Source organism: Embiotoca jacksoni, unplaced genomic scaffold (assembly GCF_022577435.1).
Source record: "Embiotoca jacksoni isolate LCO1_2020_lvr unplaced genomic scaffold, fEmbJac1.0.p SCAF_12, whole genome shotgun sequence".
In the NCBI taxonomy this organism is placed as follows: Eukaryota; Metazoa; Chordata; class Actinopteri; family Embiotocidae; genus Embiotoca; species Embiotoca jacksoni.
The window spans coordinates 10,993,417-11,019,512 of NW_027185252.1; the positions used below are offsets into that span (position 1 = coordinate 10,993,417).

Genomic DNA, 26,096 nt, shown 5'->3' on the forward strand with positions numbered 1-26,096 from the left:
TCTGGTGGGTTTTTCTTTGAGAATTAAAATGAAAATATTTGGAAAATGTGTGTTAACTTTCTAGCTCGGGAGTTAGATGAAAAGATTGATACCACTCTCCAGTATGAATGGTTCTGATCTTCTCATTTAACTCTCTGCCAAAGAACGATGAAGCAAACTTCCCAGAATGTGAAGCTCTTAACTTTGACAGACTATCGAACGCATTAATTTTTCATTCGTTAGTCTGTGCCGTTGTGTATATCAAACACTGGATGCACTGAAGCGGTTTGTAATATTGTGTTTTTGCCTTCTTTTGTGGATAAAACACACCCTGTTTGTTAACTAAGCAAATTACAGACAAATCATACAAAGTGGAATCCAATCCAATTTAAACTATAATAATTAAAAACTGTATTTATATGAATGAAAGACTGCACCCTTTGAATGTCAGACCCCAGCATATTTATTGATATGATGTATTAGAACTGTAATTATAAATGCGCTTATAAAGCTGAGTGTTACAGTGCCGTATGACGCTGCAATAAGAGAGTCTGGACAACAGTTCCTTTCCACACAGTCTCCTGAGTTTATACAGAACAGTTAACGGTAAGATCAGTCTCTAAACATCTGGCTCGCAGGCCAGTGATGCCAACAAACAAAACAACAGAATTATAAGACCCAAAAACTGCTGCGCTGGTATGGGACTGCACAGAGAAAACACAAAACCCCCATTTACCAACAGATGTGGCATAGTTTCATCCAAAACAACCCAATGATAAATGTCATACTGATAGCTCATAAATATTGTCCTTTGAAAGCCACTCAGTTCAGTTTGCAGAGCTCTGCCCTCACCAGGAGGTACCAAGCTGCCATGTTTACAGCCATTTCTCCTGGAAGAGGATCTGAGCATACACAGTGTCGGGGCTGGAAGGTTCGGGGTCAGGGATGGAGGAGGCTGGGGGCTCCAGTCTCGGTCTGACCAGCTCCAGTTCTGCATATGTCAGGCTATCTTCATGTGATACTCGAGGCTGGAGGAGGGAGAGAACGGGTTAGAGGAATTGAGCAGGAAGATAAAGCTAAAGAGGAAAGTATTGCACAGATTTTACTACAGAAAAAAAGGTGTATGTTAGGATGTATCTTCTCTGCATTTAATCTTTGTCACTGAATAGTGTTTCTAATTTCTGTGGTAAACATCTCTTCAGTCCCTCAGCTGCAGAAACTATTTGTTTACAGGCTTCACAGGACCTCTTGGAACATTTAGTTTGCTTGAAAAACATTTGGTACAATAAGAGTCCTATCCAACATCCTCAGATCCTCCTTGTTACACTAATCCAATCAGTATGTTTCGTGCAAACGAAAAGCTCACATCTCCAGACCTTCATTTCACTACAGAGGCACATGTACTGAAATACTGATGATCCTTAGTTTGAGTAGTTTTCTTCAGTACATACTTGTTTGACACTTTTATTGTGGATATAAAACCAATGAAGCACTCTAAATAAATAATTGTGTTTCAGAAGCAATAAAGCTAAATAGAATTATCAAGCTCATAACTGAATGAAGAGACGGCAATAAACTCCTGTAGACAATCATGCAGTCGTGAAACAAATTCCCAGTTGTATGTATCTCAATAACAACTCGTGGAGAAAAAACAGCCTTCCCAAACATTAATAAATACATTATAAACATTTTAAGTGCCTATGTTTCATTAAATGAGTTTTATGGTAGTAGTGGATGTGGGTCTTGTGATTGGCTGATGGATGAGAACGAGGAAACTTACAGTGGCAGATCTCTTTGACCTTCTGGGCTTCTGAGGTCTCTTTGCAGCGACGGGCGCTGAAAAACAGAGACCACCTTAATTGACACAGAACAGCAGCCAGGAGGAATCAACTCGTAACTTTGTGGTTGAAGGTAAAATTGTCCTTCACAACCACTTTATATTAAACCTAATCAAGGTGTTGTTTAGAACAGAAATAAGAGCTGAGCGTTGATTTTACCTCTGACAACTCACTCAGACTGTTTTCTGCTTGTCTCACTCTCTGAAACTCTTCTGTTTTGTCACAGATGTTGAGTTATGCTGATATAATTTTCTGCTTTTGTACTTGCTAATCATTTACTTTTTCTTCAACCCCAAAATCCTTTTCTTGGGGCTGGGGCCTCTCTCAGCCCGCTGTGACTAATAACTTCAGAAAGACGAGGAGTGGGAATTGATCCAGGCTGCACCATGCTTTGAAGTGACCCTAATAACTGTGGAGCAGCTGTGTCCCCATTGACCAAAGGATAAGACTATAAACATATTTGGGATGTTCAAAAGCAAAATTAAGATTCAGGCTGTGTTTTTTATGAAATACTGCACACTTTGCAGGCCTATAAAATCCTTACAATTAAACCATCTGGGAAGGAAAAAGTACTCTAAGGTTCTATTAACTTGTCCACACTGAGCCATAGTCTGTCATGTGAGGTCTGCAAGACAAATAGGTCACATGCAGCTCTCAGGTCACTTTACCTTTGGCTGGTATGTGCAGCAGGGTCTCTTCAGGTAGTTTAGGTGGTGTTACCATTGCTCTCCTGTCAGTTTTCTGTCTTGTGTCTTTCCTTTGTTCTCTCGGGGAGGAACTGGAGCAACTGCTGGAGCTGGTTACTGTCTCTCCTGAGCTGCATGGAGTAGATAAGTGATAACATTTTATGAGGGATCCAAGTAAGTATTATTAAACATTTACCACTATAGATTTATCTATTATGTTTTCCTTTTTGTTTTAAAGCCAAAAATATTTAAATGTTTTTTTAATGCAGAAATATTGGAGTGTAAAAGTAAAAATAAAACAGGTAGTCTCTTTCAATAGACTGCCTATTGATTATTTTTGCAGTCTATCAATAAATAGTTTTATGAATTAAAATGTTTAAAATTATAAAAGCCAAAAGTGATGTGGTCTAACAGCTTGCTTTTTAATAGCCAGAAATCCAGAGCCAGAAGTATTAAAATGGAAATGACATGAAACAGAAAAATGAAAAATTCCCACATTTAAGGGGCAATAATTGGCAAATATTGAGCAATTTTGCTCCGTAGGTTGGTGGTTAATCATTATTATTTGTTTTATGACTCTATAAGAACAACATACTCGTACCTGCTTTCTGGACATTTGACTAATAGGTAACTGGCTGTGGAGAAAGTAACAGAAAAGAAAACATGTTAACAGGTTTGTTTTTAATAGGAAAACTGAAACATAAAGTTATAAATGTGAAGTTATAGAGACAAGGGACAATTTCACCTTTGAGCCTGTGTCTTCTGTGGAAATACTGACAGGTTAGAACGAGAGAGAACAGGAAGATGGAGAGCAGGCCCAGTGAGCAGATCAGCACAGCACAGAGATACACATCTAAACACAGAAACAGAAAAAAGAATCAGATTAGTGGCATTATCAAAATAACACGTGGATAATAAGTGATACAGAGGTGAGGAGATAAAAAGGGTACCTGCGAATAAAAGCCACAGTCCTTCACTGCTGCCATCCTTGGGGGTAAAGTGCACTGGAGGAACAAATGTCAAACAAAAAAGTCAGCAAAAACAGTACGTAAATGATAGAAAACTAGTGCCCAGACTAGAATCCTGACCCAATCCAGCAGACGGCCTCAATGGTTTCCAGAAATACCCAAACGAAGGGAGAGTCTACTGCAGCATCAGCCAAACCCACCACACACACACACACACACACACACACACACACACACACACAGAGACACACACACGCACAGACACACACACACACACACACATGCACACACGCACAGACACACAGCCCCGGCTGTATTGCTGTTCTTGGACAGTGTTCGGGGGGTTCCCCGTTCCACTGCATATTAACTTCCTTTTGTTGGTCACTTCACATTGCAGTTTTCTTTGTGTCCTTATGAGCGAGAAAAAGAACACAAATAAGGAAGTTGTGGTGGCTTGTGATTAGGTCAGGGGTATTTAGCAAGAGGTTAAGGAGAGTGAACTGAGGCTATGTACATAAATTACTTTGTCTCTGCTCCCCATAATGAGATTTTAATATGTCTTTTATACACAGGTTGATACATATTAATAAGAAATGATAACTGTAATTGACTTCTAGCCTGTTTGCAGAACGCTGAACGGCCGGCAAAATTGTGAAACGTGTCATGGCTGTTCTGTCTGAGTATCACATGAGTAATGTGGGATGCAGTAGGTGAAAACTGACTTTAGTGTTATACGAAAACATTAAAAACTATATAAAAATATTACAACTGTCTTGTGTATCAGTGCTGTATTTACACGTAATTTAAAAAACCAACACACAACATGTAACCAAGTCCAAGAAACAAGCCACAATGTCAAAGGCACTAGAGGCCTGCTAAACTATCTTTAGCATAAATATTGAAGATAATTGGCAAATGTAGGGCCAATCTATCATGCTTTTTTTTTTTAGGCCGCACTTAATTATATGCCATTTTGTCCACCCACTGTTTACCACAACATAAAAAATAATGACAACCCAAGATAAAGGCTTGTAGAGTAGGCAGTCTGTAGCACCCTCACTCCTCTGACGAGACAACAGTTACATTTAGCAGGCATCTCTTACCAGCGTGAGTAGTTAACATGTAGGCTAATGCAAGTAAACCACACATCTGACCACACTCACACTGTGGTTAACCACAAGCTAAACCCTACATCTGATCAGTGCAAGCAGCCTGAGGTCAACAGGTTGGCTGTCAGGGACAAATTAAATGTACACAATTGTCGACAAATGTGTCCACATATTACCAACAATATACCAACAATGATGTTTATGCCTAAAGAAATATCTACTGCAGAACATAATCAGGTATAGGCATGTCTGTTTTCCCCCTGCTGTGAAGACGGGTCGTGGAAAAATGAACCATCCGCTAAAACTGCAGCGTTGTAAACCTGAAGCCAGAGAGCTTCAGAGAGTTTGTCTAATAAGATTAATTTTAACAACACAGATCCACTCAGTTTTACCAGGAGAAAATCTCAACCTTTAGGTTTTAAGTTCTGAAGTTGGACTTTAGAGATGTGGGAGAGGACAAACCGTCTCTCTTTTATGCAAAATCTTTTGAATAATAGTTGTCCATTGACCTCAGCAGGGTGTAGCCTTTGCTTTAAGATCAGCAGACTGAAATCTGCAGACTGAGGGGTTCCCTAGATTACCATTTTTTTGTCCTTCTTTGTTTACCCATATAATGTCAGCTCTTGTGTTTCTGGTTCTGTGGTCAATGCATGTCGGAGATGCCTGAGGTTGCGTAGCTTCCTTCGCGGGCCCTGAATATAGGGCAGGGCGTTGTCAGATGGCTCTGTCTGACTTAAACCTCTGTGCTTTTTTTTAGCTTAAAACTAGGGAAAGGTAAACTGTGCAACATGAGTCACATGTAGCCACACCAAAGCACGGTATGGCAGCAGAATAAATCTATCCAGTCCATCCCACCAAAGGATGCACTGGATCATACTGATATAAAGAAAAATGTATTACTGCATGTGATTTCAATTAGTTCTTAACCACATTTTCTTCAGTTTGTTTATTGTTGATTTCTTTGGTGCAAACTATATACGTTGAATTCTCCAGTCGATTTTCTCCTGAGGCTTGCAATAAAAGTAAACCCAGAATGCTAACGTCATGTATTTCAGAGTTTTTGAACGTTGCCAGCTCAGCAACCCTCCACCTCTTACTCTCGTACACAGAGAGCAATATTGTTGAGTGTGGTTTGGCTGTGTGAGCTCATTGTTTTGAGATGGAAATGCCAGAGGATTGGGGTCACACTCAAACACATAGGTACTACTTACTACAAATAGAGTCAGAGAATACATGCTACATATTTCTATTTGATCCATGTTCTTGAGTAAAATCAGTTGCTCTCCCTTTCTTTGGTTGTTGGATAAGATGGGCGGCATACCTCAGTTAAACGTAAGTAGCTGTAAGGGAATTCTTTGGAAAGGACTATTCCATGGTAAAAATGTTCAGGGTAATTAAACCAGAAATACCTTTTGTTTTTGACCCTTAACTTTTAGTGGCTGGTGTTGTAGGAAAGTATAAACAGTAGACAAGTAGGCTTTCATCACTTCCTGTTAAAGATCACAGTTTTGCTGTTTCACCAGGTGGACATGATGAATAGATTCCTTACTCATCTCGTTAAAATAATGCCCCGATTCTGTTAGAAATAGTTCAATAGTTTCACTCTGCCTGATGCATTTTTAGTTTGGCCTCATTCATGGGACACTTACCTTTAACATCTTGGCAAAGGGAGAACAGGCTGAGAGGATAGGGTTGAGAATGGGTCTTAAACCCTGAGCCCTGAGCCCTGAGTCTTTCCACAGACAAATGTTTTCATGGAGAACAGAGGGAGATAAAAGTACACCTTGTTACCTGTCAGCTGTGTGGTGCTGGTTCCATTGGAGGATGCTCTCCATGTGTTTCTGTGTTTGCGGATCTCCTGAACTTTACAGGTGTAAAAACCCTGATCCATCCCAGTCACACTGAGAATCCGCAGCCGGTACTCCTCTCCTTCCGTTTCCTCGTGCAGATGAAACTTTGGCTGGGGGAAACGACTGGTGTAGTTCCCGTATATCTTCATTTTCTTTATGCCCATCTTCACAATCAGAAACTGAGAGGGCTCGAGTGCAGGGGGGGAGGGGGAGGGAGGGGAGGGAGGTGGCACAGGAGTGGGAGCAGTAAGTGGAGAGAAGAACCAGCGAAGAATGAGGACACTGCTGCTCCTCTTCCTCTGAGATACCAAACAGGACAGTGTCAGGTTCTCTTTCTCTGTTACTAAGACAACGGGCCCCGGGGTGACTGTCACATTCAGGGCCTCCGCTGACAAAAAAACACAAACAGTACAGGTTAAACATACAGCTGTCTTTTTTTAATGTACATTTTTAAATATACTTTTTTAGTTTTGCATACACGCTTTAATTAAAAAAAAAAAAATCACTTTTCAATGTGTGCTTCCTCCCTCTGTTGTGCATTGATATATATCCATACATTGTTTATGACAGAATAAATTCAAATTAAACTATAAAACATATTCTTTGCCAAACATAAGTACTTACAGAATGCAATAATCTATTAGATTGTGTGACTCCTCCCTGCTTTTAAAATTAACTAATTACCAATAGTTGGTAATGTGCCCCACATGGAAAAGTCTGAGTTCATTTTTACAAGATGTTTGATTTCCTGCCAGTTAAACATAATTGTAGCATTTAGACAAAGTACGTTTTTCTGCACACCCGCAGTGGCTTGTTGGATTTATGCTGACAGAGCTCAAACTGGTTCTACTTTTATGTGTCATTCCATCACTGGATGGGAATTCAGTCTGTAACAGGAAAGCACTAACAGTGTAAAAACTTTGAGCCCCTATTTTACTTCCCTTGATACTCGGGTTATATTTTGATGCCAGCTGGGTCACGTCTCTCTAGAAGAGACAGAGAGTCTGGACACAATATGTGTGATCAGACAGGCAACGAAGAAGCTACAGGTGGGAAACATTCATCCTCAGTACAGTAAGATAACAGGGACCATCTGGTCTCCCATGCTGCCTTGCTGTTCTTTCGCTGTTGTTGTGTTAGTTGGGGAATCTCCCTTGGGGTCTTCTAGATTTGTCCTATAATCTTCAAGTGACAGCAAAAGTGACTTGAACCAACCAAAATACATAACTGAATATTACAAAAAGATTACAGGGCAGAACATATAAGTTGTATGCCTGCTTTATGGCAGTTTTATAGGATGTACACAATGTTTTTCTCTGATCACAGAGAACAAACTTGCTTAACTCCACAACTGGTTTGATTTTTAACAAAGCCAAGTTTGCAAGAGACTTTTTGTTACATCCAATTTGACAATAGTAAAAAAAGATTTGCAAATTTTGATTGTTTTAGAAACGATGATTGTTGGTTGGTGATCGTTCTTGTATGTTTGATGCTATTTTCATACCAAAGTTCCATAATATACTAAAACTACAGGATCACAGTGGCATATAGGTGGTAGATCAAGTTCCTACTCTCCACACAAATTTTCTTTCTTTCTTGCTGACTTGCTAACTTTCTTAGTGGTTTGTATTGCTGTAAATAAGGTAAACTTACCTGTGACCAGAGCCTTAGTCAGGACAAGGATCACTATAGAGAAGTACATTTTCCACAGTCAGCGAATCCATAAACCCAGACAACTGCACAGCACTTACACAAGCAGCTACATTCAAAACAGAGCCCGACTGCACAACCCACCAGAGCCCTTACCCACCATTAACTCTTCTCCTCTTTCTCCTCTTTTCTGTGTAATATGAAACAGTAAAGGCTCTGTTCCCACTTAGAAACTCCCACTCTCTCCCAGTACTCTCCCTCTCACTCTCCCTCTGATTGTCTCTCCCTCTCTCTCTCTTTTTCTCTGTGTGTCCTGCAAAACGTAGGAAATGTCATTTCCTGTTTCTGTGAGTGAGCCTTGGACCATGTCCCAAACACCCAGAAATCTAGAGTGATGGTCAAGTCTCCTGGTTTGCGTGTGTGCATGCGACTGTCACACTGTGTGCAATTTTGAGAGGCAAACACAATAAAATGCTAAACATGCATTTCCATCACCCAAGTTACTCTCAGAGTGTAGGGATAATGCACCTCTTGCACATCCCAGTAAAGCTTACAAAAAGCATATGCTGATACATGTTTATCCTATGTATTTTTGTGACTGAATGCGTGTGTGTGCGCGCGCGCTGGGACCTCTCCCTGTCTAGCTGCTGGACAGAGTGGCATTGGCTTGTCTCTGGCTGTGGTTGTCAGACTGTCCCAGTGGTATGAAGCCTGCTGCTTTATTGGGCAGGCTAAACTGCTGAGGCAAGGCTTCTGCTGGCGCTTTGAGCTCTGCCAAAGCCAAATGGAATTACACAACAGATTTAACCCTTCAAGTTGTATGTTCTCTCGGAAAGCATGGATTCAATGGAAAATGTACTAACTGGACCCATGAGACTGTTTAATCTTTTCTAACCATGAAAAAAATCTTTTGAAATCTATGTTTTGTATTATATGTACAGCTTTAGTTTAAGGTTTTATGAATTGAAAGTCATGTGTAAATGTGCTGAAATGATAGTTCTTCTGAATGTAGAGAAATAGTATATCTTCTTAACTACATCTTTTACTTGGGTTTCCCTCAAGTTTTCCTTTACCCAAGTCTAAAGTTCAAGTCTTTGCTCCAGAGGAGGAATCGCTCTCATCTGCCCCACAGTGGTCAAAGCATGTCACTGCTTCTCAGCAGATCACCAATATCTAAGGTTACTATGAAACCAGGGAGTGTATGCAAGCGTTCTCGCCACAGCAAAGTACATTTAATATGAGTCTGCAGATCAAGGGAAATCAAAGAAAAGAAATGTTCTTACTGTATTGTTACTATCCTTTGATCCCATAGGTTTAGGACGCAAAGATTTAAGCATTTGAATTGTTTTGAATGGCAAAAAAAAGGACCCAAACCCAAATGAAATTAAAAAAAATGTTAATGCTTTTTGTGTTTTTGAACTCTCTTAGGATATATTATTGCACCCTCTCAATATCACTTTGTAATTATCTTATGCAATCAGTGAAAAGACTCTTCATTTTGAGTCATTCATACCCAGGGTACATTTTAAGAGTCAGAGCAGGGTGGCAGTTATCGTAATATTTTATTGTTTTTACAGTTGTTTTAGCAGTAAAATGAAATCAGTATGTTGCAGCAATTTCCTTCTTTTTAAACCTTTAAAAGGTTATTTGAAAGAGAGTCATCGTGATGAGAAATAATTTTGTTGAATGATGTGTGTTTTTATTGTCTGAATAAGCCCATGTCACACTGCTCTGTCTCACAGCAACACAGAAACGTCCTCACAAACCGCCAACTTAAAAAAAAAATTGACTACTGCATGAAGTTAAACCTTAAAAACAGCAACAATCACATCAACGTGTGTTCAGTTTGACACGGTGGCTGAATGCACAAACTAGGCTTGACACCATCTGAAAATCTTTGATTGACACTTTGGGTTTCACAATGTTTCATGCATCAAAAAAAAGAGAAAAAGGGGAAAACCTTAAGCATACTTGTCAGTGTTCAAAGCAGAAACAAACTTTTTTTCCCAAGCAACAAAACAATGTTGCAGTTTGATGTATGCTAACATACTTCTAGGTTTACGAGGATACTGATGATACGGATACACAAGAAACATATCTTAGCGTCTCACATTCAAAAGTCAAATGGAATGGTGAACTCTGTAAAACAATAAATAGGACAATGACGCTCTAAAAACAGCAGCAGCAATTAAACAGCCTGTCACAGGGACTTTTTAAAACTACAAACCAAAAACATTCTGGGACTTTTTTCACTTGAAAAAGTAATTTACAATCACTTAAATTACTGCACATATGATCCATTCACACTGTGCTTTTAGATATCCCTACTTTATTAAATCATTTTACACTAGTCATTGTTCTCACCAATCAGACATCTCCATAAAGTCCTCCAGCTCGCTGATGGTTATTATATCACGCGGCTGATATCCTGAGTGGGCTGAGTTATCATTTTCACAACCTGAGCTTTCTGCAAGCTGGCTGTTTGTGTCACACTCTGGGAATGACTCATATGAGCCATGTGTGCTGTAAACTGCGTTATATGTTTTGTCTGTATCCTTAACCGTGTCCATGTATGGAGTCTTCTCTGGACTGTAGCGATGCCCTTCAGAGTTCTGTCCTGTTTCAAGAGCTGGGTGTCCGTAGCTGTGGCTCTCCCTGTCAGCCTGTTGGTCTTGGTGGGCAGTCCCAGGAGCTGATGATCTGTGGGGGTGCATGGAGTTGAGAGGTGCAGGTTGGGGATGGTGGCCTTGATAAAACCCTACGGGCTTGCCAGCTGGAGAGGCCTGGGAGTGAGGCTGCTGTTGCGGCTTGATCTGCATTTGGGGTTGAACTTGAGGCTGTGGGCACGTGTGCTGGGGCTGAGGTTGCGAAATGCTCTGGCCAGACTCGCGGACATTCAGCTGAACATACTTTCCTGTCTCTGGGTCAAAGAAGGTCTTTGTCATCACTTGAACAGGTACATCCACTACGAAATACTGACCAGAGCCGAGGTCTTGCAGCACCTTGCGCTGGGTCAGTGGGTAGGCCTGGGGGTAGCTGGATTCTACCTGGTACTGTGTCACTGGAGCTGGGTGTTTGGCACGATGGAGAGTGGGAGAAGAGGGAACATAAGCAACTGTCTTAGGAGCAGTATGGTGGGAAGCATGGCCAGTAGCATGAGGGGACACAGCAGGGAGGGGAACAGCGGCAGTAGCATAAGGTGAGGAAACTGGGAGGGAGATGGGACCAGTGGCATGAGGGGAAGCGTGGAACGAGCGGTGGGAGGAAGGCAAGCTAGGTCCCAAGGTTGGAGCATGAGCGAGGGAGACAGGTGGGGAAAAATGAGGGGAAGCCACAGCATGGCGGTTGGAGGAGCATACCTCAATGGAGGAGGAAGGAATACTGGACACTTCTGTCTGAACTCCAGCGGGGGTGTCTCCTTCAGGTTTGGACAACTCTTTCTTGATCCTCCGAGTAGTCAACCTTTTAGCCCTCCGCAACGCTTTTTCACTCTTTGGGGGAACAGCTGGAGGCTTACCCAAAGAACGGGACACATCACTGCTGAAGCTACAGGCTGATTCTGGTCTCTCTGAGTCATAGAGGCCTCTTAGATCTGTCAGGTCTGCTACACTGGTGGCAAAACTCTCCACATCCTCTGACATGTTGCTGATGACAGAACGGGAGTCGTCTTCCTCCAGAGCAAAGCTTTTCCTAGAATAGGGCCTGTGATAAGGGATGTGGGCTGAGTACTCCTGTGATGATGATGGGTGGAAAGCTGAGGATTCATTGATAGCTGCAAGTCTGTTTAATCCTGTGTCAGGATTGACAGGGGTTCCAGCGCTGCGTCTCATTATCTCCGGCTCTTCGTCTCCTCTCTCTGACCCCCTGTCCATGGGTGAACCAAACCTGAAATCCTCTCCGAAGTTCTTATGGAAGCGTGGTTTGACTGACTTAGTCAAAGAGGAACCTCTGATGGTATTATCCTTTACTCTGAACATTGAAGGCTTAAATCCAAGAGCAGGAGAGGAAGTGTTGGAACGGGGCAGCGATGGAGCTGGAGAGGCAGGGGCGTGTGGTCTATAAGGTCGAGTGTCATCAGCTGACTCGAGCCCTGATGGATTGTTTCTTTGTTGTGAAGGCAAAGGGGAGCAGAGTTGTCTTTCTCTGGGTTTCCTCTCAGATTCTGTTGAGGTGATGGCATAGTATTGGAGAGCATCTGTCTTCTCTCTGTGAGCAGCTAACTTTTCTTCTTCTTCTCTCTTTTTAGCCTGGACTCCGTCCTCTCTTTGAGCTAGCATCTGTTCTTGGGTAACTCTCTTCTCTTCTTTCAGTGCAGCTTGGCTCTCCTTAAGGAGTCTAGCCCTCTCCTCTTTGGCTTGCTTTTCTTCTCTTTGCTTTAGAGTTTTCTCTTTTTCAAAGGCTTTCTTTTCCTCTTCTACTCTTTGAGCTCTCGTCCATTCTTCTCTTTTCTGCCTTTCTCTCCTCTGCTCTTTAGTCTGCCGCTCTATTTTTATCTGCCCTTGGATGTGTTTCTTCCTTTCCTCTTCTGAAATATGAGTAGCTTTCTCCTGCTCTTGCAGATTCATTTTCTTTTCCCCCTCAATGTCAGCAAGTACCCTCTCCTCAGTCTGCTTAGCTCGCCTTTGCTCTTCAATCAAAGCCACTCTTCTTTGTTCCTCCTCTACAGCTCTCCTTTGCTGTTCTTCTTGAGCAGCTCTTCTTTGCTGTTCCTCCTCTACCGCTTTCCTTTGCTGTTCCTCTTGTGCAGCTTTCCTTTGTTGTTCCTCCTCTACAGCTCTCCTTTGCTGTTCTTCTTGAGCAGCTCTTCTTTGCTGTTCCTCCTCTACAGCTCTCCTTTGCTGTTCTTCTTGAGCAACTCTTCTTTGCTGTTCTTCTTGTGCAGCTCTCCTTTGCTGTTCTTCTTGTGCAGCTCTTCTTTGCTGTTCTTCTTGTGCAGCTTTCCTTTGTTGTTCTTCTTGAGCAGCTCTTCTTTGTTGTTCCTCCTCTACAGCTCTCATTTGCTGCTCTTCTTGTGCAGCTCTCCTTTGCTGTTCTTCTTGAGCAGCTCTTCTTTGCTGTTCCTCCTCTACCGCTTTCTTTTGCTGTTCCTCTTGTGCAGCTTTCCTTTGTTGTTCCTCCACTACAGCTCTCCTTTGCTGTTTCTCTTGTGCAGCTCTCCTCTGTTCTTCTTGAGCAGCTCTTCTTTGCTGTTCCTCCTCTACTGCTTTCCTTTGCTGTTCCTCTTGTGCAGCTTTCCTTTGTTGTTCCTCCACTACAGCTCTCCTTTGCTGTTTCTCTTGTGCAGCTCTCCTCTGTTCTTCTTGTGCAGCTCTTCTTTGCTGTTCTTCTTGTGCAGCTTTCCTTTGCTGTTCTTCTTGAGCAGCTCTCCTTTGCTCTTCCCCTTGCGCAACTCTTCTCTGTTGCTCTTGCGCAGCTCGCTTGTCCTCTTGCTTTTTCGCCCTCTTCTCCTCAATCTCTTTTTTCTGCTCTTCCTCCCCTCTCAAGTTTGCCCAAGTTTGCATCTTTAATTTCTGCCTCTCCTCTGTTTCTTTCATTCTCATTTCTTCTGCCCTTTGTTTTGCTCTCATCAACTCTCCTTTTTGAGCAACTCCCTCTTCTCTCTGCTTTGCTTTTCTGTCTTCGTCTGCTCTCCTCTCTGCTTCTTTCTGTTTGTCTCGCCTCTCCTTTAACTTGATAGCAATGGCCTGACGCTCTCTCGCTCTCCTCTCCTCCTCTCTCTGAATGGCTCTCCTCTCTTCTTCAGCCAGAGAAGCTTTACTTTCCTCTAACATGTGTTTTATCCTCTTGGCTCCTTCTCTTTTCTCCTCTTCGCTCCTGTATGCTCGCGCTTCCTCCAATTGTGCCATTCTGCCTTGCTTCATTGCTTTGGTTTCTTCATGCTGAGTTGCAAGCGGTTCTTTTCTTTGGTTTTCTGGCATTTGCCCCATTGGAGGATGTGAAGGAGAATTTTTATCTACATATGTCAATCCTTCAGAAGCGTTACTTGGCCTGTTGACTACAGAAGATGAGGTTGTTGCTTGCAAAGGAGGATCGTTTGGTTTACAGATACTTTGAGCTCCTTGACTTTTTCTTTGGGTGGCAGCTCCTGCCATTTGCTCTCTCTGAGGTGTTGGTGACTTTTTACTCTCTGTGTGATTTGCACATTTTGTGACATCATCTGACACACCCTCATTGACTTTGGCATCTAAAAGCATTTTGTCTTGTCTGTCTTTGTCCCCCAGTTTGAACATTCCTGTCCTCTGGTGTTCTTTCTCCGTAATGGGAAATACTGGCGCTTTGGGCTCTTTATTCACTTTGGCGGTCATCTCTGTCTTTGTGTTTGGCAAACTTTTCTCTTTCACAGCGAGCTCTTCTGGGTCAGCAGTGAACACAGGACGCCTGCTATGCCTAGTCTGTATTAGTGGAAAGAATCCTTCCTTTTTGTTGGGTGGGAATTCCTGAACCGTGTTCACCTCTCTGTCCTCTGAAGCAATTACTTTTAACCTGGCGTAGTCTGCCAGTGCTGATATCTCCGGTATTGTCGATACCCTTTCTTTTGGTTTAACTTCAGGCTTTCCTTTACTCGTACTTTCCATTGTGGGGTGGGAATTTCTTGGACTTTCCATTGCTGATAAACTGGAGGGGTTCTCTGTGTGATGTTTTCTGATGTGATCAGCTTGACCTGGCTCCAGCTTTTTATTATTACTCCATTTCTCCATGGGACCATCAGTCTGTTTTGAAGCCAACTTATCTTCCCAATTTTTCCTTTTAACGTTCTCATCTTGAATGCTTACTGAACTTGAATCCATTGTTTTCCTTTTACACTGATCCAGAGTGAACACAAAGGCTTCATTTTTTCCATCCTCGTTTGAGTCATTGCTGATAGCACTCTTGTTTGGTAGTATCCCTGGAAGTTCCCCTCCCTTTGATGTATCTTCAACAGTTGCACTATTGTTATGTTGTACACTGCTTGTTTCTGTTGCCCCTTGCACTTGAAAGTAGTCTCCCTCTACTGGTTGTGTATTTGATTCATCCACCACCTTTTTCTTTACTTTGTCATTTTCAGCTTGAGTACTGTCACTAGCTGCATTTATGCTGTTCTGCTGATTGCTCATTTTCAATGAATCAGACAGTTTTCTCACACTGGACAACACCTGTTGTACTCCTAATTTGTTTTTCAAACTGTCCGTCATCCTCTTCTCACTGCTCGCTGGAGTGAGGTCTTTGGTGCGGTCTTCACAGTTTAAAGTGTTTGCTGCAAAACTAGATGAGGCAGCTTGTTCATGTTCATTAGTCTGCACCCCATGAGCAGGTAAAGCTGTGACGTGGTGTTTTCCAGACATTTTCACGTTGTCCCTCTCAGTTACTGCTGCCACTACCCTGACGGCAATGCTATCAATATGCACATTATCGTCCCCTTGAGTATTTTCTTCAATGTTTGTCACGTCATATTGATGTTTTGGAGATACGTGTCTGTTTTTATTCTCTGTTAAACTGTTGGAAGGACTGGCTTTGTTGAATGCTGGTGTTGAGTCATGTCTCCTGTCCTTGAGTGGTGGTGCTTTCTTGCTATCTGTGTTATTGCCTTTGGATTGATTTATATCATGTGTCATATCTTCTCTTTCTGATGGCTGGACGTTGTGTTTCATCAGAGTTTCAGCGTCATGCTTGCTGATTCCTGTGTTCACCACTTTGGCATTAAAGTTCTCATTTGTGTGTGCTGTTTGCATTTTTTGTTGATTTTTTTCCTCAGTCTTTGCTGATTTCTCTTTTGGTGTTCTATCGCCGTAGTCCTTCATTCCTCTTGCTGTTATCTTATGTTTGTTGAGGAGGGGTTGAGTTTCAGCTTTATTTTGAGCAGGCACAGTGACTGTCACACCTTTTTCAGCCAGGGGCTCTGGTTGTGTTTCCCTTTGGGGTTTTGCATTTATAGTAGAACCCTCCTGCTGGAGATTAGTCCTTTTCTCAGTGACATTCACGGTGACATCGTTCTTTCTTGTCTCTGAGGTTGAAGTTTCTTGCACATTTTCAGGATGATTTTTTACAACAACTGTAGCCTCATCTTCTGTTTCCTGTACAATCTTTGCCTCCTTTGAAGATGTATTTCCTAGCTCTGAATTACTGCTCTCTTTCTCTGTTGCATTTATTTGGTTTTGAGTGTTGTTATTCCACTGACCAATGCTCACAGAAGGTTTTCTTTCTCGGACAGTTACCATTATTCCCATAATTTGCAAACTGTCATCTACCACAGGAGTCTCTTTCTGACCTAAAATGATGGAAGGTGATGAGTGCTCATTCGCTGCTTCTTTACTTTCAGCCTTTTCTGTCGTCACATGTTTGGAGCTTGCAGGTTCGACTCCTGTAGCTCGTGATGGATCCTTTTTCTTTCTGTTGAGAATGTCAGTGTTTATGGCTGGATTGTCTTTGGCTTTCTGTTTCCCAGACATTTCTGCACAATTTGCTTGCTGTTTTTCTTGGTCTATCTTTGGTGCCTGCTCTTTATTTTGCATTGGTGACTTAATCCCATGTTGATTCTCTTGCTTTTGATTTTGCACCAAGCCCTCGGTCGTGCTTACGGTATAACTTTCTGTCTGTTTTGTTTGTCTGGCTGGTTCTGCCACATCACCTTTGCTTTTCAATGGCTTTTTTGTAGCTTCTTTCTTTAAATCTTCTGCTATCTGAATTGCGGTTACTGCAGACGTGACTGGTACTGTAGCAGAGCTCGGAGGTGAAACCGACTTAACTGGCTCCATCTGTACTCCTGAAATTTCCATCTGATGCTTTGGTGTAATATTGCTGGACATTGTGCTTTCATGCTTTTTAGACACCTCCTGTGAGGGTGGCCTTTGTCGTATACTGACACTCTGACTACCTGCTAATTGTTTGGTAGAACTTTTGCCTATAATCCCATCTCGCATTGCGAAACCCTTTTCTTTAATTGCTGAAATCTCTTTTTCAGCATGAGCTTTTATTTTTGAGGTCAGAATCTCCTGCTTGGTCTGAGCTCTCTCTTTGTGCGACAATGTTTTGGGAGGGGTAACATGCAGATCCTTTCCTGGGCCAACACTGTGCTCAGCTGATTTAGGTTTTCTTTCAAGTTTAGCCAAATTAAAATCTTTTTGCTCTGAGACACCAGCATCTTTCTCAAGGTCACAGTTTTCCACTTTTTCTACACTGTCATTCTTCACTTTATCAGTAACAGTGTCACCATTTCCTCTTTTATCTGCATTGGTAGGACAATAATTTGCACTGGATAATTTGAATTCTTTGGATGATTCATTGTAAACATACTGACTTTCTGCCACTTTGCTCGATTTTAAGCTGCCGACTTCCTTCTTAGTTTCTGTGCCAGCTGTTGTAAATTTGTATGTAGGGCTATGTTGATCTTTTGATTTATCGTTACTTATCGTCTTTGGTTTATCAAGAGACGAAACTTGAGTTTCATTGCCATCATTTGAGGAAATATTTCCTGAAGTCGACACATTGTTTCTGTTTATTGAAACTGTATTAATAAAACCATATTTCCCTCTAAGACTGTAAAAATCATCTGCCCCTCTATCAGTGTGTCCGCTGCCATTTCTGACAGCTGTATCTTCCTTCTGTTGGTGCATTTGTGCTGCCTGATGCTGCTTTTTGTCATCTTCATTTTTATAGACATTTAAGCTTAAAGGGACACTCTTCTTTGCACTGTCATCGTCTTTTATGATGACAGTTTGTCTGACTTTCTGTTTTTGCTCGCCTCGCATCTTCTCCTTTATTTTGGCTAACTCTGCTTTAGCTTTAGCTAACTCGATTTTGACTTGCTCAACTTTATCTGGCTCACTTTTGACCTGTAGTGTCGCAGTTAATTTTGCTGAGAGTTTAGCTGACCTTTCCTGCATGTTCTCTGTTTTCGTCAGCTCTCGCTCCACTTTGTTTTTTTCCAACTTTGCCCGTTCTGCTTTTCTCTCTTCAGGTTTTGGATCTTTGCCTGCACTTCTCTGGGTTGTAGATTGCTCTGGATTTACTCGACCCACATGAATTGAATCTTCCTCATCCTTTGTCTGTCTAACATCCACAACTTTAATGTGGTCTGTTTTGACCTTTTCCACTTCAACTTCTTCTGTCTTCACTTGCTCTGCTTTGGTTTCTTGTTCTTTCATGTGCTCGGTTTTTGTTTGTTCTGCTTCGGCCTGTTCTGCGTTAACCTTTTCTGTTCTGAATTGTTCTGCCTCCATCTTCCCTCTTTCAACTTGTTCTGCGTTTATCCGTTGTTCCTCAGCATGGATCCTTTTTCCTGTGCCCTGCTCAGTTTTACGCTGCATTATTCCTGCCTGCCCAGCCTGCTCGCCCTTTGCTAGTTTGGTGTTTATGTGTTCTTCTTTTAGCCTTTCTGTTTCAGCTTGTTCTGCTTTGACCTGCTTACACTGCTCCTCTCTCATGTGTTTTCCTCCTGCTTCCTCTGTAATATTCCTTGGCTCATCTGTTGCCTTCTGTACTCTGGTTTGCTCAACCTTTGTCCGTTCTTCTCTGACCCTCTCGGCTTGTTTTTCCCTGATTTGTTCTGCCTTTTCTTGTTTTACCTTCTCCTGCTGTGCTGGTTCTGATTTGGCCCATTCTGTTTGGACTTTCTCTGAACCACTCTGCCCTGCTAAAATTAACGCAGACGATTCTGCGTTGGGCTGCTCCACTTGAGCCCACTGCTGAGCCTTTGCCATCTCTGTTTGGGCGTGTTGTGCTTTCATATGTTCTGCCATGGCCTGATCAGCCTTGACCTCAACAAACTGTCTGTCTTTCATCTGCTTTGTCATTGTGGGGGCAGATGTGTTGTCAAGGTTAGATGATGAATTTTTCTGTATATTATATTCAAACTGTGGTTTACCTTCTGGTGGCTGTAGACTTTGCATTTCATGCCGCTTTGGGATTTGCATGTATTGTTTCCCCTGACTTGTTTCTTGCACAGCCATATGTTTGTCTTCAATAGGATGAAATGCATGTTGACCTGTGTATTCTTGATCAGCATATCTGTTATAATTCTGTGTCAAATAATGATCTTTCATTTTATTTTCCTCATTATTCACAGAATATTTTTTAAGTACATTGTCGTCCCTGAATCCCAAAGGTGGCTGCTGTCCAGAATATGCTGGATTTTCTACAGAGTCGTGACTAAATGAAGATTGTGGGACTTGGTTTGAAGTGTTAGTGTTGACTAAACCAGCCTTTTTATGAGATGTTCCAACACCAAAACTCTCCCTCATCTCTATTTTCTCAAGTTCTTTATTTATACTTGGCAGATGTTCTTGTCTCATCTTTTCCATGAAAGCATCTGTCTCTTGTTTCCATGGAGATAAAGCTGCTTTCAGACTGAACCTTTCTGTGTCTTGGCTGTTTGTCTGTCTCCACTTATCCTTTGAGGACACATTATTGTAATCATGTTTGTTGTCTTTGAGTGGCTCATATCTATCCACCTTTGTGAATACCCTTCCTGCTGTTTCATTAAAAGCTTGTTCGGTATTTGCACCGCTCATGAAATGTTCTCTGCTTTGATTGTTGTCAGCATTTAGCCTTGGTGTGTCTGTAGCTGTATAAGACGGTTTAAGTCTGTATACATCCCCTTCTAAACTTCCTACATGATCTATCACGCCTTGCTTATTGGGAGCAAATGATGCTAAATCTTCCTGGAGATTCTGTCCATTAGCCAGCTGATTGCTGATGTAATTTCCAGATATGAAGCCAGTGAACCCAGAGTGATGAACCATCTGACCTTGCATCTGAACTGTTTGGCGATCACTAAAAGTGTATTCTGGATATTGGCCTGTTGCAGATTGAGAATTTTTCATTTGGAGTGGCAATCCAGAGCTATGGTACTGGTTTACAGCAGCATTTGTCCTGCTGGATTCTTCTTGCTGGGGAAATTGAATGTCTGGAGCGGGAAAATCTGGGATATCTATCACAGTCTCTCTTGGATCCTGGAAATGGGGCTGTTTGTTTTTCTCCAGCGTCTCCAAGCCTTTAAATTTAGTAGGACTGTAGGTGCTTTTTACTCTCTTCCTGTTGTCTTTGAGGTTGAAGAGTAGGCTTGTGGCGCGGGATTTGTAGCTGGACATCCGAATGTCAGGAGTGGCTCCCCTGCTTTCAGCTCGGACTGGAGGATGCTCCACAGGTAGAGGAGAAACTCCATGCTGCTGGGAATCTGCTGTCTCGGCTTCTTGATGTGCAGGGACTAAAGGTGTGAGCAGCTGGCTGATGTTAAAGGGAGTTGTGCGTGTGCTTCTGCTAACAACATTTGGTGCCACTGTTCCTGCATTGTTGCTGAGGGAAATTGAATTATCACTCATACCAAGCACTCCTTGTTGATTCTCTATCACTCCTGTGGTGTGTGTCATCATTTTGATTTTTTGCTGGAGGGCTTTGACGGAGCTGATGGTGTCCCGGACACGTCGAGACATCTCGATGGTAGGTGATGCAGTTGATGGACGTTGGGAGTGAAGCCTGTTAGCTCCCAGGCTCTGGGCCCGCTTCCTGTGAGGGTAATGACCTGCCAACTCCGACTCACAGCGTTTCTCCACAGCTGACGCTCTCTGCTGCATGGTGGATGTTGAGGTGGAGCGTGCAGGAGTTGGGGGAACCACAGGTGCCAAGTTACCCCTTGGATATCTGTTACCCCTGTAAGGACCCTGCGGTTGATCCTCCAGTGAAAGTTCCTTGTACATTGGAGTCTCGTACCATTTAGGGAACTCTGAACAGTGCATAAAGCCCGAGACTTCTCCCCGCTGGAAGGGAAACCTGTTATGATCCCTCCACACCTTGAAGGGACTAAACTCACTGTGTATAAAGAAGTTGGAGTTACAGTTGACCTGTGTTGACATGCTGTGTTTACTGTGCGAAGAGCTCATTAAAGTAGTTGCAGAATTGTGAGACATGTGAGCCACTGCTGCTACTTCAGAGGAATAGAAGTTGGTGTCTCGGGATGAGAATGGGCCAATGGAGGGATAATGACTGTTGTTGAAATTTTGCTGGTATGATGTAGAGAATTCAGAAAGTTCCCTTTGGATACTCATGAGAGCTGATTTGTCCCAGCTTGTCTCATCACTCCACTCTCTGAGTTTGTCATCCATTCCTGCTCCATCCCTCTGTCCCTCAGAGTTGAAAGCTCTGATGAGAGAGGAAACTCTGGAGCGGCTTCTACGCTGCTGTGAATTCAACTCTGTGGCTCCATTGCGGAGGAAGGACAGCTGCTCCTCCCTCAGAGACTTTTCCTGTTGAGAGGTTTCCACAAAGGAGTGCTGGAATGTGGCAGAAACCCTCCCCTGTGTCCTTTCCCCGTACACCTCCCACTGTGGATCTCTGTGGATCTCAGCGCCATACATTCCTCCGTGGATCCAGTCCTGTCCATACTGCTGCAACCTGAGGCTGAAGTTCTCGTGTGCAGCTCTCTTAAGTTCCTCCCTCTCTCTGTCCTCTCTGTCCTGGCCACCTTGGCTGAAGGCCAGCTGTCTGTCTCTCTGGGTGCAGGGTGAAGACAAGCAGAGGTCCGAGTCATTGTAAACAGCCTCATCTCCAATGCAGAGACTCCTAAATGCTCTGTCTGTCAGGTTGCTGACCTCACGATCGTTCTCGTCCAGGAACGACCCACCGCTGGAGGTGTCGCTGTAGCCTCCATCGCTGTGCTTTCGATGCCCGCCACTCTTTCGACTCGAGCGGCGCTTCTCAACTGAGGTCATGATGCAGGGTCGCTAACGAAGAACTCTTTTTTCAGTTGTTCAGTCATTCATACAAACACAGACCTCAAAATGATACACTCTGTCTGCTGCAGGAACCAGAGTTTGGGGCTCCTGGTCAGGATTTTGTAAAGCCAGTAGCTCCTATGGCATTGTGCGTTTTAGTTGACCTCTGTCCAAAACAATCCTGGCATTTGTTGTTTTCCTAAAGGAGAAAAGAAAGGAGAATGGACAGTGTTGTAATAGTTTTTGTATGATGTGGATGATGCATTTCAACCTTGATCTTAAGCCTAAAATATACACAATATTTTCTCTAATACTTGATCAAAAAAAAAAACTGTAACTCATTTGTTGTGGTGCTCAATTTATCATAGCCGGCCTTGTTAAGGAACATCTTTCCTGTGCGTTAAGCAGCAATGTACTGTATGTGGTTCTGAAAACAGCTCTGTAAATCCTTCCACTCAATCACTCTGACCTTCAGAGACATGTTGTGAATAAAACTTCACTGTTGCCAGGCACAGGAAAGGCAGCCTCACGTGAACTATTTTAGGTAATCAAGAGCACACACGCAGGGACACACACACAAAAAGCTAAATACTGATATTGATTTAGCAATAATCTGCAGTAGGAATGAACATAAGAGCTTAGAGGAGGTAGACAGAAGTTTAGACTTCAAGCTGTTTTCTCTTTGAGTTAACGAGAAAAAAAAAAAACTGGTTCGGACGTGTCAAGTGTGACAAACTGAAAACTAATATTGTAGTAAACCCCCTTTGGTTTTAGTACAGTGCAGAGAGAGCCAGTGGAAAGCAGACTAAAATGTCCTTAAGTAGAAGTGGTACTAATTTGAGATTTTTGAGGTAAAATTAGAAAGTTTACTGCAGGAATCTAAAATGTTTTAATTTCATATCAAAGCCAAATGTATTTGATTTACATTTCCCTAAAAACATTAACATTAAATCTAAAACATTTTTCATGAAAAAAACCAGGTGCTTCTGGTGTGTAAATCTAAAACATTCAAGGCCACATGTGAGTGCTGTTGACACAATTACTTTTTTTTATTATTATTCTCACAGCTGCCCATTGTGCACTGCTCGTGTTGAGCCCTCAAAACTGCACCAAACTACATTAAAAAAAAATGTGTCACTAATATTATGTAAAAGATACAAACGAATAATTAAAATATTTATTTATAACCCCTCTGTTGTATTTTAAATCAAATGTTTGTAGATTTAGAGGCAGCGAGGTCATACCACTGGTACGTTTTGGTTGAATACACTGCAGCTGCCAGGCAGCCGTCACCTTGCTAAGAATATCCAGTGATTCATTGATATCTTCTCACCTGGAGACTAGCCATCTCACACAGCTACTCAACACACTGCCACACTGACCACTTAAGTCAGCATCAAACAAAACTGATGCAGAGATGAAATGAGGTTTAAAAATATCATGCAACACTGTGCAGAATACAATGAACGTTTGACAGGAGCATTGTCTTTACATTGTCTCCTTATACTCAGTAAAAGCATCTTTTTCAGATATTAAAAAAAAGCATTAAGAACTCATTCAAAAATAATTTAAACTGTCTTTTAGGTGTCTGCCTCAGTACAACACATTCAGTGCAACAGAGAAAGACAGACAAATTTATACATCATAAAAAGGCATTACAAAAACATGCACAGTTATGGTAGCTGTCCCTAATATGAGTCCCTTTTATGTAATAATAATCTCATGTCAAACTGTCAGGGTGATTTGTGTTTATTCTTGCATGTGACAGGTTTATTTTTGTCCAGTGACGGGCCTCTAACTCTAAAACCTGACACCAAAGAGGACTCTTTTTTTCAGAGGGACGCTGGTCCAAAGGGACACTCACCAGCCACAAATGTGTTACTTCTGAAAACAGAAAGGACTAAATGTTTATAAATGTCATTAACTGTCAGTGTAATAAAATCAAATTCTGTCAGTGGAGTTAAACACTTCACAATTCCTTTAGTAAGTAAGTGTGTGTTTTTCTTTGGAGATTACAAAAGAGAATTTAGTCACTGCTTTTCATTTATGTATTTGCAAGAGAAGGCTGGCCATTACAATTAAACTCATTGAAATTGCATGCTTGTATGGCAGTTGTTGTAACTTTTCTCTGGTATTTTTTTTTAACTGTCGATGTTTGAATATGAACAAGAATGCATGTGAGCTCTTGCATTACCTTTCAGTTTTATAATCCATATTTTGGGCCTTATTGTAAACTCCCCAAAAGGCCCCGTCTCTCCCCAAAAAAGGCCTTGCTGATCTGATCCTGCCCTGTCACCTCTCTGTCAGCTCCGGCTCTCTACTAACAACAGTCCAAAGCAAAAAACTCTGTAGTCCACAGTCAGGTCTTTGAGCATCTGACCAGCAGCAGGCGGCAGGGCTCCGGCCTGGAGACCAGACAGAAATAGAGGAGTCGTCCCAGAGAGAGTGTCCACCATGGGGAATAGAATGAGAGCTTGAGCTAGCATGCAGGTCTGCGAGATCCCTCGGTGTCGAGTGTCAGACGGATGAAACAAACAGCCTGGCTACTATTTATAAATCTGGACGGCTACTGTTGGCCATTAGCTGCCAGAGGTAACTGTCAGTAAACTGTCTGAGGGGTTTGTGGCGTCTAAACCAGGAGAACAAACTATTTTCCTGAAGATGTGTTATTATTATGGGTGTTGGGTTGTGTGTGTGTGTGTGGGGGGGGGGGGGGGGGGGAGGGGGGGGGGGTGCCCTTCTGGGAGACATAAATAACCTCACACTGAAGTGCCACCCTCTTCGTGAACAAACCTTGACAAGCACAGTCTGAAGTGTCAACAAGTGGCTCGTGGTCACCACCGACAGACTTGAATGAAGCTTTCTGTTCAGCAAATGACAGAAATGTTTTGGCAGCCTTGCATCTATTTCCTTTCACAGAGATCCTTTAATGCAACCTATCTAATGGGTTCCTTTTAGCATGAATTCTACATCCCCTTTATTACAGTATTTAAATCATGCATCTCTAATCTCCCTGACTACAGCCTCACTCAACCCCCAGCAGAAAAGGCCATGAGGCAGAGGAAGGGGAGGAACTGTACCTCCCCCTTTCACCACCATCGCCCTCCCCTCCTTTAGCCCGCTGCTATAATAGGAGATTGCTGCAGCAAATAGTTTCCTGGGATTCTTGGCAGGTGTAGGGCTGGCCGGGCCGGATGATGGACACACACACATGGGCCTTAATGGAGACGCACTCCTCCACACATCACACATGCCCACACAAGCACACACATACACACAGCTCACTAAACTTTTTTTTTTTTTTTTGGAGGGGGAGGGGGGCTGAGGCAATCCCTTTTTTAACTAATATTTTTCCTCCTGTCTAAACAACCTCCACCTTTCACCCACACAACCTTCTCATCCACCATTTTCCTCTCCACCTTGGACTGTTGACAGTCACTAATTTACAGCTCTAGATTTCCTTCACGCATAGGAAACTGTCAGATTCACACTTCATCCAGAATTTGCAACAAGCTGCCATTACATCCTGTTTTGCTTCTTACTTTTGGACCTTCAATACTGAGCACTTGTAAACAAATAAAAAAATGTATTACTAAAATGTAGTTTAAAAAACTTCCTTCGGCAAAAAATATTCAGTGTCTGTTTATTCAAAATGCTAAATTTCCCCACTGAGGTTTGAAATGGAGCCTGTTGTGGGGAGTCAAGACAAGTTTCCTGCTCACTACATCCCTCTAGTGGGCAAACGGAGAACATACATCTAGCTCTGTGCTCTGTACTGAAATGTTGACTTTTTTTTTTATACATAGCTCTCAAGCTTTTGTACAATGAAACATACCCACTTTGCTTCAAAATAGTTCAATTGGGAAGCTACTGAGGACCGTAAGTATTGATCTCAAACGCTGAGGATGCTTCTTCCCTTCCCTGCTGAGTAAGGAGGAGCAGAGCTGTGGCGATGGCAGACAGCAGACAGGCACATTACTCGCTGCATTAAGATATGCTTTCTTTGTGTAATCTCCGTTCAGAAATGAGCTTAATTGATTCTAATTGATTGATTTATTGATCAGCAGGAATTAAAAGCAGAGATGCTTCTTTAGTGGGGTGTTCTGTCCCTTTAGTGGACCGGGCCTGAATGCACTTTGTCTGAATGTCTGACTTTGGAAGTTGTGTCTGTGAATAGTAAAAATTTTAGTGCAGCACCTAATGTCAAGCTAAAGAATTGTATATCTGTGCCAGTGTTTCTGGAGTGTACAGTCGCTCTCTCTGTGAGTCTGAGATTGTCTGCGTGTGTCTGTGGACGGGTGCATGTGCACGACTTCTCCCTGTTTCAGGAC

The 26,096-nt window shown here is 42.4% G+C and overlaps 2 protein-coding genes across 3 annotated transcripts; both read right to left on the bottom strand.

Annotated features, from left to right (window-relative positions):
• Positions 1 to 541: 541 nt before the first annotated feature.
• On the bottom strand, positions 542 to 9,533 carry vstm4a (V-set and transmembrane domain containing 4a). Its single transcript, XM_069144759.1, has 8 exons — positions 8,084 to 9,533; positions 6,372 to 6,818; positions 3,454 to 3,507; positions 3,249 to 3,356; positions 3,105 to 3,138; positions 2,486 to 2,634; positions 1,760 to 1,815; positions 542 to 1,007 (listed from the first exon to the last, which is right to left on the bottom strand). Exons 1-8 carry the CDS (start codon positions 8,130 to 8,132, stop codon positions 855 to 857), a joined length of 1,050 nt encoding a protein of 349 aa, XP_069000860.1. The 5' UTR covers positions 8,133 to 9,533; the 3' UTR covers positions 542 to 854.
• A 90-nt stretch (positions 9,534 to 9,623) lies between these two features.
• Positions 9,624 to 24,405, bottom strand: cunh10orf71 (chromosome unknown C10orf71 homolog). Of its 2 annotated transcripts, XM_069144758.1 has the most exons (3): positions 23,960 to 24,405; positions 11,440 to 21,964; positions 11,055 to 11,147 (listed from the first exon to the last, which is right to left on the bottom strand). In XM_069144758.1, the coding sequence occupies exons 2-3, from the start codon at positions 21,760 to 21,762 to the stop codon at positions 11,139 to 11,141; spliced, it is 10,332 nt and encodes a 3,443-aa protein (XP_069000859.1). In that variant the 5' UTR covers positions 21,763 to 21,964; positions 23,960 to 24,405; the 3' UTR covers positions 11,055 to 11,138. The 2 variants fall into 2 exon arrangements, with proteins under 2 accessions (XP_069000858.1, XP_069000859.1); XM_069144757.1 differs by having other exon boundaries at positions 9,624 to 21,964; positions 23,960 to 24,404.
• Positions 24,406 to 26,096: the final 1,691 nt, after the last annotated feature.